The sequence below is a fragment of the Sceloporus undulatus genome, chromosome 1 (genome assembly GCF_019175285.1).
Source record: "Sceloporus undulatus isolate JIND9_A2432 ecotype Alabama chromosome 1, SceUnd_v1.1, whole genome shotgun sequence".
Lineage (NCBI taxonomy): Eukaryota > Metazoa > Chordata > Lepidosauria > Squamata > Phrynosomatidae > Sceloporus > Sceloporus undulatus.
In genome coordinates this window covers 285077606-285095438 of record NC_056522.1, presented here as the reverse complement: position 1 = coordinate 285095438, position 17833 = coordinate 285077606, and the positions used below count along the sequence as shown (strand labels likewise).

At 40.9% G+C, this 17833-nt stretch overlaps 1 protein-coding gene across 14 annotated transcripts in view; it reads right to left on the bottom strand.

The window, feature by feature from the left end:
• Positions 1–1629: 1629 nt before the first annotated feature.
• Positions 1630–17833, bottom strand: part of PAX6 (paired box 6) — a 39037-nt gene continuing 22833 nt past the window's right edge. For 9 of the 14 annotated variants that reach the window (XM_042475273.1, XM_042475335.1, XM_042475307.1 and 6 more), the window contains 6 exons: positions 12207–12365; positions 10762–10844; positions 9624–9774; positions 9367–9482; positions 4582–4732; positions 1630–2417 (listed from right to left, as the gene is read on the bottom strand). In XM_042475273.1, the coding sequence (XP_042331207.1) occupies positions 2332–2417; positions 4582–4732; positions 9367–9482; positions 9624–9774; positions 10762–10844; positions 12207–12365 (746 nt within the window). In that variant the 3' untranslated portion in view covers positions 1630–2331. The remainder of the gene's footprint in view (positions 2418–4581; positions 4733–9366; positions 9483–9623; positions 9775–10761; positions 10845–12206; positions 12366–17833) is intronic. The other 5 variants (XM_042475291.1, XM_042475342.1, XM_042475317.1 and 2 more) reach the window with 1 other exon arrangement.

Genomic DNA, 17833 nt, shown 5'->3' with positions numbered 1-17833 from the left:
GGCTCCCAAGTCACAGGGATGCAGTTTTATCTTATGTGTCACATATATCCTGCCTCTTAGAAAGAACAATAAAAAAGATTTGCAGAAATTAATAAATGCCAAAGCAATTTGTTTAAACATCCTTGTTGTTGTTGTCGAGATCACTTCTTCCACATTATGGAAACATCTACACTTCACCAAATTCTCTAACCTTATTTCTGCTTGTATTGTTTCTGCATGTGTGTGTGTGCGCGCATCTGCATGTGAATTAAGCCATGTTACATCTTGCACATTATGCTGTGCTCTGTCATGGGATCAGTTGATATATCTGCATGCTTTCGTGGAGTTAGCAGAACAGTGTCTGTCTCAAAGCAACCAAACTGCTCCAAGGTAAGGAAAACGAGATGTTTGTTTATATAGCATAATGAGTGTTAGAAAAGAGCTCTCCTCTGTTTTGTCCAATGACAGCATACTATGCCTTCCCTTTGATTCCAAACTCCCTGTGTGTTGCCTTTTACACATTATCAAGCCTGTTCTTCCTTACAACATTACAAGTAACAGCTGGGCCACAACGATTCTCCTTCATAGAAGTGGGAATGTTTATATTTGCTGTCAATGACTACAGTTCTTCAGCTCCAGCCAGTCACAATTTGCATTGTTGTTGCCTGTTTATTTTTCTTCTTTCATTATTTCTTGACACGCACCTCTCCACCCTTGCCCACGCTTGTGCAAAGTACATTCAAATATTCACCAGGTTATAAATTCACTGGAAAACTTCACTAAGAATGTGCTTTGTGAAAGCACATAGGGAGGTCATATCCTTAGAGAGCTTTGTTCTTGTTGTGAACCTACCGGTTTAACAATTAAGAAAGAAAAAAGTCTGGGACTGCAGTCTTGCAACCAAATATTCTTGCTTAATCCCATTTGAATTTAAACTGGATTTATTTTAAGATAAGTGATTTCAGGATTGCAGCCTCAGTGAAGTAAGTAGAAAGTGCTAATCATGTCTATAAATCCACATTTATCCAGCAAAATTCAAAACTTGGGCTTGCCTTAAACGTGATTTTCTCTGTTAAATTATTCTTTCTTTATATATGCTTCTGTGCAAAAGGAAAATGCTCCTTTTTACACAGATGTTCATGCATAGCTCTGATGACCTAGCAGGCTATTAACATTCCAGATAAGGTTCTAAACCAAACAATATCACAAGTATAACCATCTACAAGAAGTATTTCTTGCAGCCTTCCAACACTTTAAAACCAAAAATAATGCCAACATAAGATTTGTCTGTATATTTAAATAATGTTAAAATCTAACAAGGAACAAAATTTTCCACACCACACTATAAGGTTAAAAAGAAAATAGTATAATAAAGGAAATACAAAGGCTTTGGCATGTTTTGATTTTTTTTTTACAATCAACAATGGTTAATTTCGATATGTCGTTGTGAACAACTTCAAAACACTTAAGTTTAAAACTCTTGCAAGCACTTTTAATTGATTAGGAATGAATTCTAGATGCACAAAAATGATTGGACTGTGAACAGTAATACAACTATAGCTAAGAACAATTAACTTTTGCCGACCAAAAAAGAAACGTTTGATGCATGAAAATGTGTATAAAACATCTATAGAGTATTCTTGTCAAATATAAATGAAATTAACTTTATTATAGAAATCATTCTGGGAGATTTCTAGGGAAGACAAATACTTACATTTTGACATAAAACAAATTGGATTATATCGAAGACACAATCTACCCTTTCCCTATCAAACTTTTCTTCTTTGAAGTTCTCTCTTCACCCTTGTTTGCATGTAAGTGTCATCTGTTAATAACCTTTGGAAATCCCAACAGATATTTTTCTTACAGAAATCTAGTGCGTATTGTTCCAGGTTGAATTATATGCAATGGAATGATACAAACTTGGAGCATCAGTCTGAAATCTATGAACAGATTGGTAGAAGTATTCGATATAGCTTGATAAAACTCTTAAATCGTGGCAAAGCTTGTTGATCATGGCTTCCTTTTTTTAAAAAAACAACTTCATGACCAACACAAAAGCAAACATCCATTCAGTCTACATTGTTCTTTTTTTTCTCATTATAACATACAAATGCCCATTTACAAATAATACACCAAAATGAATAAAAGTTTGGGTACCAAAATGAAGATTTGTTCCAACTGATATAATGCCTTCAGTATGCAAAGGTCCATGTTAAAGTCTTTCTCCATGTGTTACGTCTAGGGCACAGTCACAGGGCTGAAGTACTTTGAAAGCCATTCTTCTTTTAGAAAAGACTGCTGAACCTCCAACTGTTGTCCATATAGCAATTTACAAAATCAACACATGGTTTACTGTAATCTTGGCCAATACTGAGACATATCAGGTTCACTGCCGGGAACTTGAACAGGAACTGACACTCCAGGAGAAATTAGACCTGGGTTGTGGGGAAGAGAAAAAGAAAATGAGTACATATCTTTACACAGACACATGTACTTTTTAATAGGCATTTCCTGAAATGGCCTTTGGTGGAATACTTTCAAAGGTTACTGCACCTAATTTCATTTCTAAGCTTTTCTGACCTTCTTTTGTCTATCTCTAATGACAAATATAGCATAGATTCATTTATTCCAAGGATGGCAATTGACTGGTTCTCTAGACACTGTTGGATTGCAGCTCCCAGCATTCTTCACTATAGGCAATGCTGGCTAGACTGCTGGGAGTTCCAGAGCAACATCACTGCAATTTCCTTCCCTTGTTTATCCGCAGGAATGCACAATGTTTACAGAATTCTAGAAATATAAGTGACCATGACCTCAGATATAATTTCATGAGGAAAACAAGAGAGTGACTTGAGATAAGAAGTAAAAGGATGACCAAAGCTCACAATTTGGGGGGCACACCATCCCAAAGGAGGGCACACTTGTAAGCTCAAGTGGTCTGAAAAGGAAAGCATTAAGCACACAGATCTTCCATTAAAATTGATGGAATTGACCTTAAAGTGCTAAATCATGGCTGGATTACCTCCTTGGATAATTACCCTGCCCCCTCTGAAAGACTAATAGTGCAAGCCTATGGCTCTGGGATGGCCATAGAATAGATTAGATCTCCCCCTGTGAGAATGGAGGCACAGTCTTACATCCAGTTGCCGGTCCCAACTAAAACAGACCCTCTGGATCAGTAGAATCTACATCAATTAGCACTAGATTCATTGGTCTACTCTAGTTAGGACTAGCAATGGGATGTAAGCCAGAGGGACCCCAGCATCAAAGGAGGATATCTCATCTTGGATGCTTCTGTACTTGTAGGAGAGGAAAGGTCTACACCTCTTATCTCACCAAGCACAGAATTCTAATGCTGGGAAAGGTAAAGGTGAGTAAATTAGGAGTGTGAAATGGGTGGATCAGGCTGGTGGAAGTGGTGTCAGTTCTGCATCTACAGTATCTAAAACCCTTCCACCACACTGAGGTACATATAACTCTGAATGTTTTCTTTGTATAGAATGGGAAGGAAATGGTACAGAGGCAGACAGACAGAGATGGATAGAGAGAGCAGGAAAAGAACAGCAAAGAAGTCCTCCCTTTTGCCTTTTGCTGGCAAAAGCCTAGCAGGGCACTGGAAAAATCAGAGCACTTTGCCTTAGTAATATAATTGTTCTGGAAGGTAAGTTAAAACTTACCATAAAATACATACATACACAGTAACACAACAAGGAACCATACTTTTTGGTTTCTTTGTTTTCTTGCTTGCTTGCTTGCTTGTAGTAACAAGTCCCAGAACCAAAAAATATTAGTTGAAGGAATCTGGGAGCTATAACTCAAAAAGGCTGAGTATGTTACATTATACTTTCTGTAGTTCATTCACACAGCCCTACCTACTCTGCATCCCACCTACTACCCACTCTATTCAAAGTTCCTTCAAGAGCATTGAGCTATAATCCTGCCATTGAAATGAGGGAGTGGGGGATACACAGACGAGTATTTTTATTGTGCACATCAGAATTCCTACATGGACAAGGAATCACTGGATCACTGATAAATAAATGTATAACAGTGTGCATCATTTTTAGGATCTCAGACAAAATATGGGTTTCTTTCAAAAATAAACCTTATAGTGTTTATATAAGAAACAAATTATATAAACACTATAAAGATTATTTTTCAAACCTTTAGATGTGCTCCCTTTAAACTGTATTTTTAAGATTCTCTTGAATGTGTCAGGGACATTGTTTGAGCATTTCCTAATATTAGGAAATTATTCTACTTTAACCAGATGTAAGCATATGGAAGGTAGATGTAAGATGGAGCAAACAAGTGAATGCATTAATTATATTGCTGCACTATCTGTTTGTATCTGTCTATCTATTTTATACCCCAACTTTCTCCCGAGAGAAAAGTACAGCCCCTCCAAAAAGTAATGAAAACTTTGACCATTTTTTATTTGAAAATCTAAACCTCTCCATTTAAGAAAGGTATCATCGGTATCTATCACCTTTTGACAGAAAAAAATGGTAATCCCTCTGTGAATAAAGGAATCAGACCATTTAAACTAGGAAAGGAATTGATGAATTATCCTTAGAGAAGAAACAGAGGATTGCTTACCTGTTGAAGTGGTGCCAGAAGTGCCCATCGGCTGGCTGTTCATATGTGTCTGCATGTGAGGAGGGGTGTATGTATCATAGCTCCTCCCATTTACTGACGGACTTGTGGGCAGCATGCAAGAGTAGGAGGAAGTCTGGCTGGGTACTGGGGGCTGTGGGAGGAAAGCAGGAAAAAAATATTCAGCCATGTCTCATATCTGTTACACACCTTTGCACAAGCAGCACAAGTGCCCTACTCACAAAGCCACTTGACATTCATAAGCCGTGCTTTGGCCGATGGGGCTCTCATGCCCACCTCTCATCCCAAAGAGGCAACAGAGGTCTATCTAGATTACATGGCAGGCAAAGAGCAGGTACTTTCACCTAACTGATTACTTCCTCAGAACTTGCTTGCCTTGAGCACTGATAACTCTTCACCCCCTTAGCTTCAACAATGCGACAGCACTAGATGCTTTCAGAGTATTCCCAAGGGTGAAGAACTAACAGTGGAGTATCCATGATCACAGGCATTCACTAATTTGGAATGCACTTCATTTTACATGTAAATGTGTATTTCAGACATCCAACTAACAGGCACTAGTTACAGATGCTGATCTCAATGGCAGTTGGACTCTTTCATCCTATGGTTGTAGCAGGCAGAAATTATTCCATCATAGAATCATAGAATTATAGACGTGGAAGAGACCACAAGGGCCATCCAGTCCAACCCCCTGCCATGCAGGAAATCTCAATCAAAGCATCCCAGACAGATGGCCATCCATCAATTTAATTTTCTTGTTGACAAGCCTTACATCCCAGTGAAAGAAGGAGAGGCATAATTCATCTCCCTCCCTAGCCCCCTCCCCACCATCAAATTCAGGTTGTGGGGCCCTCCAGAGCACATTCAGGAGGATACAGACAGAGGAGAAATGGAAAATCTATTTCACATTGCATGAATCTATTTCCTCTTACAGTCTTATTCTACATATCTCCCACAGTTCACCAAATCAGTGATGGGAATCAGTGATGGAGAGTATGAATAATTCAAATGGGGGTGACAGTCATATCACTGAAGAGGACTACTATTCATAATACTGGCATTCATTCTCAATGTTTGATAGTAGGTCTCTTCTGTCTTTATATCTCAGTGTAATATTTGGATCAGGTAAATGCAAGTATGTAAAATGGTTCTATGGGGGAAAGAAGCAGCTTGAATCCCAGTATCTCATCTTGCAGGGCACATTTATTCAGGTATAAGTCCAGTGGAGTTTGGTACATTTTATTCCTAGATAGGAGTTTAATTTATCTTTAAATTATAAAAAGAAAAAAAATGCTAACTGATTAGTATTTGGTCCTGAATTTGCCAAACAATTTAAGGGGATTTCATTTCTAATTTTTTGTAATAGTTACTAAGTTGTACATTATAGTTTCTAACATCTCTGGAGTTCTTTGGAAAATACTGTTTTGTTTTTCCACTTTTACAATTAGTTGAAGTTTTCTGCTAAAAAATTCTTTAAGCAAAGCCATAAGTTCATTATCTTCCTACCACCTCCATTGCAAGAGCACAATAATTGTGAAGGCCTTGTAGTTGCGTTGCTTTTTTTCTGAGCAGGTGGGTTGGCAGCTCTATCCATTTTAACACAGCTGTTAGAACTGCAGGTGCTGTTCACATACTCCTCTCCCCCTTGGGCTTTCCTAGGGTGCCAATAGCCACATTTTCTTACCAACCAAGGTGTAATTCTGCTAGCATTTTAATAAGCTCGTTCTCCTCATCAGTGCTACACTAACGAGTTTCTCCGGTTATATACAGTTTTCTTAGATATTTTCCTTTTAACCAACCAAATAAACTTTTTACTTTTGAATTTATATTTCTGAATCCCAATTAACCTTCTCCACATATACGTTTGCTGACCTCCGTGGCAGCTGATAAGTTTATCACGTACTTTAGTTCTCATTTTCACACCATTTAGTGCAAATTAGAAAATCTCTCCCTAATTCTTTCCTGTTTTATGCAGCCATATTCCATAGATTTCCATTGCAATTGGCCCTTCGTTTTGGCTCCTTCTGCCATTTTGAAATCAATAATGCTTGGATTTTTAAAGAAGCATGGTGTGTGTGTGTGCGTTTATGTGTGCATGTGTATCTCTCTCTGTGTGTGTGTGTGTGTGTGTATGTGCGCTTATGTGTGCATGTGTATCTCTCTCTCTCTCTCTCTCTCTCTCTCTCCCTCTGTGTGTGTGTGTGTGTGTGTGTGTGTGTGTATGTCAGTCCCAAAACACTTGTAATACTTGGGGTGGGGGATGGAACCAGGCCTATCTCTTGAGACTAAATAAATTGTTTTCCATTCAAAGAAAATTGGTTGCATTTAAATTTTATTGAAACCTGCCAATCAATGTATAACATGAAACTTTCTTTTAGTATTTCATGTAGTCCCAAAGAGAGCCCAAATTTCTATATTTTGCATTGGCATCATGTAAAACACAACCATACCTATAGAAATCAAGAAGACTAAACAGTTACAACTGACATGAATTCAGTAGGATTTAAGCTTGGATAACGTTTTCTGGGCAGAACTAATGGGCTCAGTTCAATATAAAATAAAGCATATTTATGGATGTCCAGGATAAAAATGCACAGAATCAGGATTCCGGTTATGTACTCCCATAGATTCCCTGCTTATTGACAAAATGCATCCTTAGCCTCTAGTTTTCCAGTTTTTCAAATATGTTTGCCTCTTTCAGATCAAAACGTTATGCAACTGCTCATTCAGCAGCTATGAAGCACCCAAGGATAGTGACAAATTTGTTTTTCAAATGCCTGATATTCTGTGAAATTGAGCTCTTAAGAACTCTTTTAATTAAATTTCAAACTTAATGTATGTTGGATCAAAAGGATCCAGATTTATTAGAGACACATTTTTCTCCACTAAACATTACAGATATCTTTTAGAATCATGCTGCTGCCCAAAATGAGCACGGAGGCATTCTAACTGTAAATTTTAAAAGATGCTTAAACTGCAGCCAAAGGTGAAGAATCTGTCCTTAAACCCTTCTGCTAGGAACTGGAAGCAATGCCTGTCCCTACTTATCAGAAAAGCTAACCCTTAGCAGAACTAATACTGTAACTTTCATAGCAGACTGGACCAGACTGGTAATTTGGTGGTGATGAGATGAGGGGGAGGAGGATATCATCTTCATATTATTTCCTGTCTTTTACCCAAAGCCAAGACTCAAGGTGACTTAAAGTAAAATATTTTTGTTCTAACACCACAACCAAGTTCTCTGGATTTTCTTCATTCTGGCTGCCTAAGTTCAGAGGTCAGTGTGAGAGCCATCATGATGTAGTGGATTAAGCATTGGACTAATACTCTGTAGTCCAGGGTTCAAATCCCCACTCAGCCATGGAAACCCACTACGCAACCTTGGGTAATTCACATTAGCCTTGGAAGAAGGCAAATTCTACCAAGAAACTCCATGATGGGTTCATCCTCGAGTCCCCATAATTTGGAAATGACTTGAAGGCACACAGCAACAACAAGGTTCAGAGGATGGAAGTAATCCTGTTACCATTGTTAGCAGTTGGAAGTCAGAAATCTAGCCTTACTGATGGTAGAATTTGAAGACATAGCCGTGTTAGTCTGGAAAATCAGTAGGCAAAGGGCTCTTGTAGTACCATTGAAACAAACTGAAAGAAAGAAGCTGGGAGCAGGAGCTTTCACAGACTTAAGCCTACTGCCACCCTATGAATCTGGGAAAGCAGGCTCATGTCTATGAAAGCTCATGCTACTAGCTTCTTTTTCCCCCCAGTTAATCTCAAACGTGCTATAAAATCCCTTTGCATTAGCCTTACTGATTTACTGGAAATTGCCCAGAGATCCCCCAGTAGAAACCTCCTCCCGCCCTGATAAAGATTGCACAACACAGATCAAATATTGTTAACTCTAATACCCTCTAGCCATCTGCCATGTACAAGATGGTTAAACAAAAATGGTAAAAAGCTGTTTCAACAGATGTTTTCAGATAGTGGTGACCAGCACTGTGGTCTATAAACTGGCCCATAATGACAGAAAGTGGGAGTTATTCTTGATTAATGAGCACAAAGTAAAATCTTCATGAAGGGCTCAGGTGTCCCATTTGTAAAAATGGTCTGATAATAATGCATGAGATCCCATCCAGATTAGAAAATGTGATCATTGTGTGATATAGAAATCCTCTAGACTACTTCTGTGTCACTTAGATGTTATTGGAGTCAAATTCCCAGCATCCCCAGCCAGCATAGTTAATGTTGAGGAATGGTGCCAGTAGTCATTCATCAGCATTGGAAGAGCTGAAGATCTCCCACCTTTACCCTGGATTAGGGGTAGGCAGCTTCAGATCCTGGGGCCAAATCTGTCACTTTGGAATCCCAATCTGGCCCTCTGAGCTCCCCACAATGGCTGCACTTCTTCTACCAGGACTCCCCCGTTGGGTGGCTTCCCAACTTTTGTACGAGTTTCTTCCATTACTGAATGTCTCTCCTAAGACTTAGTGACTGGAAGTAAGAACTTTAAGTAAAAAAATTGATGATATTTTTATTCCAGCCTTTTGCCTTTTATCCCACACCCTCCACTAGAATGTGGTCCTGGGAACTCTCTAAAATTGAACTCAGGCCTTGGACCAAAATATGTTTCTCACCCTTGTCATAAACATTTGAGAACTTCCCCCTTGGGCCTAGAATTGGTATTTGCCCCATACATTCAAAGCACAAATTTCCTTTCCGTAATCACTGTCCTCAAGAGTGAGAGAGCATATTAGTGGATTATACTTACTTGCATAGGCAGGTTGTTAGCCATTGTGAAGCTAGGCATGGGTGGCAAAGCACTGTATGTGTTTGTTAGCGCGGTGTCTGTTCTGCCCAGCATTGAACCTGATGTGAAAGAGGAAACTATAATAGAATAGGAAGATAGACAGGATGGACGTATTAGTTTATGTTTCAAACAGATGACTGTATGACTGTACAGGATGTTTTGTCATATTGACCTGCAAGGGTGAGTGTTTGGTCAAAATATTTCTTAAAGCATATTACCAGGTGTCGTCGGTTGTGGAATTGGTTGGTAGACACTTGTGCTGAAACTACTGCTGATGGGAATATGACTGGGGGTGTTACTGGCTTGTCTTCTCTGGTTCCTTAGCTTCTCTTCCCGTCTCCACTTGGCCCTTCGGTTGGAAAACCACACCTGCAAAAACAAGACCTTTCCCATTAGGTGGATGAAAAGCAACTGGTGTCCTATCGTGCATTCATGCAGACAGGGTAACCTGGTGCTTTTCTAAATCTTGCTCTGTACTTGTAGTTTGCAGTGCTAATGAGAAGCCTTCACAAAAACCAAGACAGGATCTTCCTTTGGGACAGCTCTACCAGAGCACTTCACATGGAAGGTGCTGGGAGCTGCAAAGGTGCTGGAGGAGAGTGCTGTGTATGCCATCCAGTTTGTCCTCTGCCACATCATCAAGCTTACTACTCTCAGGGGGCAAAGCTTGCTGTCACTGGTGCTGAGGTCAGATGCAGTGGTAATTCCAGTTAGTTTCCATATGCAGAGCTGGGGTTAGCAGAAGGAACCTTATCGTTTGCCTCAGGCAACAAAATCTCTCCCCCCAGCCTTGATTTTCCTGAAGAATCTCTGTCTACTTCTTCATTTGTTACCAAATGACTGAGGATTAACAAGAAACAGCCTTTAACATATGTTGAGAGCCAGCATGGCATAGTGGTTTGAGCATTGGAGTGTGACTCTGGAGATCAGGATTTGCATCCCAGTTCAAGCATGAAAACCCACTGGGTGATCATGGGCAAGTCACACATTCTCATCCTCAGAGGATGGCAACTCTTCTGAAGAAACGTGCCCAGCAACCCTTGTGATAGGTTCACCTTAGGGCTGCCATAAGTCAGAAATGACTTGAAGGCACACAACAGCAATAATCCATTTGCATATATAGTGGGGGCAAATTAGATGCACATTTGTTGCCTATGCTCATTGGAATATCTCTAGGTGAGATCTGGATGAAATGCCACCAAGGACATTGCTCACTGCATACATGGTAAAGCGGCACCCTGCGGTTTTCAGGGGTTAGGTTGGACTCTGTATATTTTCCCCAGAAGGCATCAATGTGCCCTTTTATAAAGAGGGAGGGAAGGAGGGAGCGAAATGCTATATAGTCACTTTGAGTACCTGTATTCTTGCTTCAGGCAAGTCTATTTTGGCAGCTAGTCTCTCTCTGGCAAAGACATCAGGATAATGAGTTCTCTCAAATTCTGGTCAAAAGGAAACATTAGAGAATTAATGTTAAAAATAGTTTTCAGGGAGAAAAAAATCACATCTTCCTTTCAGCTTTCTGTATATGACTGAGTGCACTCTAAGTTTTAAATCTTTGATGAGAAATAGTCTTGCAGAAGTGCTTTGGAACAGGAAGATACGAAAAGTGTTTTTCCAAAGGCAGGTGTTATTGTTCTGTATTCCCACGCACAGCAGTACTCTCACTCTGCCGGATCAGGTGCTTAGTACCAAACCATCTGATTTCAGATGATCCTCAGCTATTGGTTGTGGAGGAAAATTCAAGAAGTCTTACTTATGTTTCGGATGTATTTTGGGAGATGCAGCATAGGAAAACTAGGGCAGCCTTTTCCATTTTCAAACTGATGCCTGGGTTAGCCAATATATGGCAAACAGTAGCCCCCTACAGACAGGCTAAAATAAAGCTGCTTTAGGTCACTTTGGAGGTATGCTGTTTAAATGATGTATGTGTCCTAAGAGTCTGGAAGCTGTGCCAAAGCCACAATCCAGTCATAAGGACTGGAGCACAGCTTTAGTGCAACTTCCGGATTCTTAGGATGCATGCATCATTTAAACAGCATACCTCCAAAGTGACCCGAAGCAGCTTTATTTTGGCCTGTCCGTATAGGGCCTGCACAGCACAGTTATAGCAGCTTGATACTACTTTAATTGTTATGTCAAGCTTATGAAATCCTAGGGTTTGTAGTTTGGTGAGGTACTTAGAATCATGTTCTTGAAAGCTCTAGTGCTGTAGTGCACTACAGCTTTGCAATAAGAGAATTATAAGTACCTCACAAAATTACAAATCCTAGTGTTCTGTAGAACTGAGCCATGATATCTGCAGTAGCACCCAACTCCTATATTCAAAACCTATTTTAAGGAAGATGCTTGAAATCCAGGCCAATAAGGAGGAGAAATTCATAAAAGCAGCAGGAAGGCAACTACATTTGGGGGGCAACTGAACTGAATAATGTTTGAATGGTATTCACAGCATCAGTGCTGTAAAGCACACTGCACAAGCGTATCATGTAGCTTAAGAGGAGGAAGTACTGTATAAAACTGCAGTTGGGAGCTCTGTAAAAATGACTCGGGCCACACATGTGTGCTGAAGTTTTTTTGTAGCGTTTGGAGTGCCAGTTTCAATTGCTGTCACTCTCGCATCCCTTGTCACCTCATCTCCCAGCATTTGAGAGATGCTGCAGGAAGGTATGAGCTTGAGAATCACTGAACATCAGCAGCTGAATGCAGAGCTTGTCAGAATGTTCCAGAAGAGTCAGGAAAATGTCATGCAATTCCCTTGTTCTGACTCTTGCAGGAGGTTGCAAGAGCATCCATTGGCTCACCTTTCTCAAGCGCTTCGATTTGTTCTTGGGTAAAGGAAGTCCGATTTCTTTGCAGCTTCCTTTTCAGCTGGAGTCTCATTTGAGCCTCATCTGAATCTTCACCGTTTGAACTGATGGAGTTGGTGTTTTCACCCGCTCCTTCCTGTTGTGGGCAGCCATCTGCAACATAAAGAGAAGGCGACTCTAAGGAAAACTGGGTTGAGTTGGTATGTGATCACAAACACAGTAGGCCACGTTTAAGGTGAAGTGATATTCATCCAATGGCTCAGTCTCAAGTTCACTGCAAACAGTATGCTAAGCCTCTTAGAGCTCCATCCCAGCATCAGCCAAAACCAAATATTTGGATGTAAATCTATTTACATTCTGGTCCAAAACACATTTGCAGGGTCTGTAGGGCTCATTAAAATGGCATGTGGCTAACTTGCCCATTGCCATTTTTTTTTTTAATCCCATTTCTATTATTGGATATGGAATGGTTCTCCCCAAAGGATGTGCACAAAGTGGGATAAAGCAGGGTAAAATACAGGAAGGATCTGCAAATATGGAAACACTTTGTGTGCGTAGCAATCATATGTGCAGCTCAAGCTGAAAGAAATATATTAGGATTGGGAGCATTATTCTCATGTCCTGGTACTCTAGTTTGAGTCATTTCTGCTCGTTCCATGGACTGGTGCTGGTCCATGAGCCATCATCTGCCCGTCTGCAGTAAGAAGTAAGGAAACAATTGTAGTCGGTAGGCCCTGGAGGGTTAAGAGGGGCAAACAAATGCAATGATAAAAACATTATCAATTAGGAATTAGTGTGTCGGATAGTGATGAAAGAAATTGGGAAGTGATCTCCCTGACATACAGAGGAAGCCAGGACAGAGGGGCCAAGACAAAAGAAAAACTGATATATAAAGATCTGAACAGAGATCATGTTCAGATAAAGAAAATTCCCATTTAGAAATGTCTAAATAACAGTATTTTACAATTTGAATTAAGGATGAATAAAAGTGTATTTATTCTAATAACACACCCCTTTTCACTCTCTGCTCAATATAACAAACCAAAAATATGTTTCAAGTGCATATGGTTATATCTTTTCCACAAAAAAATTACCCTGTAAAACTCCTCCTTTTGTGAAATTTGTGTAGCCATTGCTTCATTTAAAAAGAGTGATGTTCCATATTTCAGATTATCTATAATCAGTAACTCCTATCTAATCAATTAGCTGTTGATAGGTTTGCAGAAAGGGCTATTAGGAAACCAAACCAAGCTTGTAATCTTTTTTAAAAAATATTTATCTAGTTTTGATTTGAATTCTGCACAGTCAATTTCATTTTAAAGGTTGTGAATTTAGAAGTGCCTGCATTGTTCTGCAGTTTTATTCAACTATTGTATGAGTGTGCATTGCCTTGACACCTATTACAGAGCACAGCTGTAATTATATCATCACCAAGAACAGGCTATAATTGCTGAAAATGGAATTTTATATTTAGATAAAAGGACTGTCCATCCTTTGTAATGTGTTGCACCAGAGAAAAGTAAGATTTCTTTTAAAAATTTTAACATGTAATTTTAAAAAGAAATAGTAGCGAGTTTGCTAAGTAGCTAAATATGCTCTTCCACAGCTGAGCGCTTGGCATATCATTTAAGCAACACATTTTTAATTAGGGCATTTCCACCACTTTTTAATGTAATTTCTATCATTAAACAAGAGAAAGTTTTATTGTTTTCACATTGCTGCTGGGGGTAAAGATGTGCTCATGGTCTAGCTGTCTTTCAAAGTGTCTGCAGACACTGAAGGGAAAGGGGGGAGGTGGTGTGTGTATGCGTGGTGTGTGTGTGCGAGAGTGTGTGTTTTACAAAAAGAATGGACATTTCTGTAGAGGCAGAGGAGAGGTTGTCAGTAAATTAACTCTCTCTTTTCTTTCAGAGCCTAATTCAGAGTGTTTTCTGTGGGGTTAAATGAAAACTAGAAGAAGGGATTTCTTTTGACTCTTAAACGCACCAGAAGAAGAAGAAGAAGAAGAGGGGGAGATAAAGTTAGGTGGAAAAATAAAACCAAGAGCATAGCTTTTATCTCTCCTTTTTTTCAGCCTATTCTGGAACACACACACACATATATATCACAGTATTTGTGGGAAACATACTTTAAAGTAATATTGCTGATAATCAATTGACAATAGGGTCCGGCCTTCAAAGCCAAGAGAGAATTGTGTCAGGATCTGGTCGGGGGATCTTTTCAAACACTTTTGAAATGTTTTTAAAAACCCCAACTTTCTCCCCCATTTAAACAGTTGGATTCATCTCCAGTGGTCACCATATGGGCGTTTGGAGATCTATTGAGATGACCACCAACACTTGAATAGCGAGGGGGACGCTTTTCACCGGGGACACAATGCCAGCCGAGTGAGGGAAACTATTAAACTCTTGGGGCAAAGAGGAGGGTTGGCAAACTTTCGTGGGCAGAATTTTGAGGACACAATCGGCCCAGACCGACAAAAGGATTCTCTTGAGGCGCGCAGTGGCCCACATTGTATCACAAGGATCCCAGTCAACAGACTTTTCAGTGAAGTATGTTAACCTTAGGCACTACTATCATTAATCACTGTCCCCTGGGCTGGGCTACTCAATGCTATTTAGGACTTCTTCTCTTCTTTTTTCCAAAAAAGAAAAAAAAAAGTCTTTTCTATAGGAGCAGGGGAAGAAAGAAAGAACACCCCTAAACTGGTGAATAGGCCAGCTCCATACACTGAGCCTGTTTACTCAACACCAGGAACAAAAAATAAAAAGCAGGGAAGAGGAGGGAGGTAAAGGAGGAGAGAAAACTATTTAGCCAAGATTAGATAAGCTTCAACTAGCAGAGAAGAGTCCTAGACAACTAGGGCCCTGTTTTTATTTACTAACCAAGGCCGGACACTGACTTTTTAAGTGTTTTCGGAGTATGGCCATTCCAGGGTTTCTGTATTGAAGGGGGTTGCTTTTGAGAAAGGCAGGCAAACGGGGCCCAGTCTTTCCTTACCTCTCCTGGCTTCTATGCTTTCTAAGCAAGGTGACAGTAGGGGAAATCTTTGGAGTGATCCTTGCAACACACTTGGTACTCTGGTTTAGAGGACTGGATTACACATACATGGAATTGACCTATACCTTGAGCTTGGAAAGGATGCGGGTTTGGACCCCACAACAAGCTCCAACTCCCAGAATTCCATAGCCTTGAGCCAGGGCAGTTAAAGCGGTGCCAGACCTGGTTATCTCTCCAGTGTGGGTGCAGCCTGCATATGGTGACCCAAAACAAAGTGCCTCATAACAGGCTGCCTCCACACTGCAGAAACTGCCCTGGCTTTAACTGCCCTGGCTCTATGCTATAAAATTCTGGGAATTGTAGCTTTGGGAGACATTGAGCCTTCTCTGACAGAAAGTTCCGGCGCCACAACAAACCGCAATGTCCAGGATTCCATAGCATGGAGCCATGGCAGTCAAAGCAGTCTCAAACTGGGTTATTATTGCAGTGTGGAGACAGCTGAGTTTCAACAGAAAGAATGCCCAGATTCAGCTTTAACTGGTTTGTGGATCAGGCCCTGCCTGTGCAAATGTCTTCTATACACAAGCCAGGTTTCTGACCCAGAAGGGAAAGTCTGCCAAACTTTGGCTTGAACTACTGTCATATGTGTGTGCATGATGGGCCTTCCAGTCGCCTGTGGAAGAGATCTGGGGGTAAGGGGTGAGGGATAATGGGAAATGCTCTCCCTTCCCGCTCCTGTTAGCGACCTCTGTGTCTCGGTGCTTTCAAGTCTCCTGTCGATCTATTGCCGGATTTTCTGTGGCAAGGAGTCTACAGAGGTGGTTTTTGCCAGCCCCTTCCTCTGAAACATATCCTACTGCACCTTCTAAAAGGAGCTAAAGGCACCCGATGGCATCTGATCATGGAAGCTAAGCATGGCCAGCCCTGGTTAGTACTGGGATGAGAGGCCGCCAAGATAAAACCAAGCTATATTTCAGAGGATGTGAACCAAAGCCATTTCTGAGGATCCCATGCCTAATAGGAAAACCCTTGGCAAGGCATTTGCTAATTTGATTTATGTATGGATGTCTATCCAGCTGGGATTCAAGGCGGATGGGGTCTCCAGAAGTGGACAGGGGGCTTGAAGGCCCCTACACACCCTGCCTCTAATAAAAAGAGAGAGTCGTGTTGGTTTGTAGAATCAGTACCTAGAGGGATCTTGTAGCACCTTTGAGACAAATGAAAGGAAGACCTTGGCAGCAGTCTACTTCCTCGGATGCCGTTTAGTTACAAGGAATTTAGTTACAAAAAATGCATCTGAGGAAGCAAATTGAAGCCTAGGAAAGCTCATGCTGCCCATTTCTTTCTTTGCATTAGTCTCAAAGGTGCTCCAAGATCTCTCTTATCTAATAAAGGGCCTCAGGCAGGGCCTCAAAGTACCCCATCGGGGTTTTTGGAGGGTGCAACAGTCTCCTTTCTTCTTTTCCCCTTCCTTTCTTCTTTCCTCTCCCTTCCCAGCCACCCCCAGAAGGAGATTTTCTCCAATGGTGGGTGCCTGGGGCTGCCCTCCCTTCCCACCTCGTGGCCAAGGGGTCCCTGAGTCACATCCCAGGCATGAAGGTGTCCTCTGCCGGCTCCTCTTTCACCCACAGAGAAGGCAGCCTTAAGGGACTTGGGAGGGTGGGGATGATGGGATGTGCACTTTGTAAGTGATCAGCGAATAAAGCTTCTTGGAAGAAGTAGAGAGACTTTCATTCAAGATGCCAGCCACAGATGCTGGCGAAACCTCAGGAATAAACTCTTCTAGAACATGGCCACATAGCCCGAAATCCCCACAAAAAGCTATAGAGAGACTTTCTGTCTGTCTGTCTACCTGCCTGTCTCTGTCTTTAGGAAGGGAATTCCTCCTGCAGTGAGGAGGAAAGGGGCAAAAGGCAGGACTTTTCTCTTTCTTTTCCATCTTAACAGGGTATTGGGAAATGTAAAATCGAAGAAAAGAAACCCAAACACTTCCAAGCCTCGGTCACGCCGCACTTTTTAAGAGCTCTCCAAAAAGGGCTCCTTTTCAGATCAATGGGGAAATTCTCCATTGACTTCAACCGGCTGCAGATTGCGGCCCTAAATCAAGAGAAGGGCTCTTCATTTTCTTGAAGGGGCATTTATGGCCACCTTTTCTCTGGTCCTCATTCATTCTCCTGTAAGTCCCTCTTCAGCCTCTCTCTCACACAGCCACCCCATCCCCCCAAACGCTGCTTAAAGGCAGATATGTATGTTTAAATAAAATAAAAATAAAGAAATGTCCGACAATTAAGATATCTTTCTTTCTTTTCAAAAAAAGAGACTCCCCTCTTCTTTTTTAAAAGCCATAATAAAGGAATGAATTCAATAGCCCCGTTCCACCTTCTCTAGACCTAATCCGTAAGAAAGCCAGTGAATATGCTGCCCCTATTATCCTATAGCTAGACCATCTGACGCTGGGTATAGGATTTGTTTCCAGGAAAGAAAAAAGGGAAAGAAGAAGAAGAAGAAGGGGGGGGGGGGAGAAAAATAAAAGAGGCTGGGAAATAAAATCATTCCTTAGTTTCTTAGTGTCTTAACCAGTGAGGCGGAAAACTAGCAGAGGAGGGGGGCAGAGAAAGGAA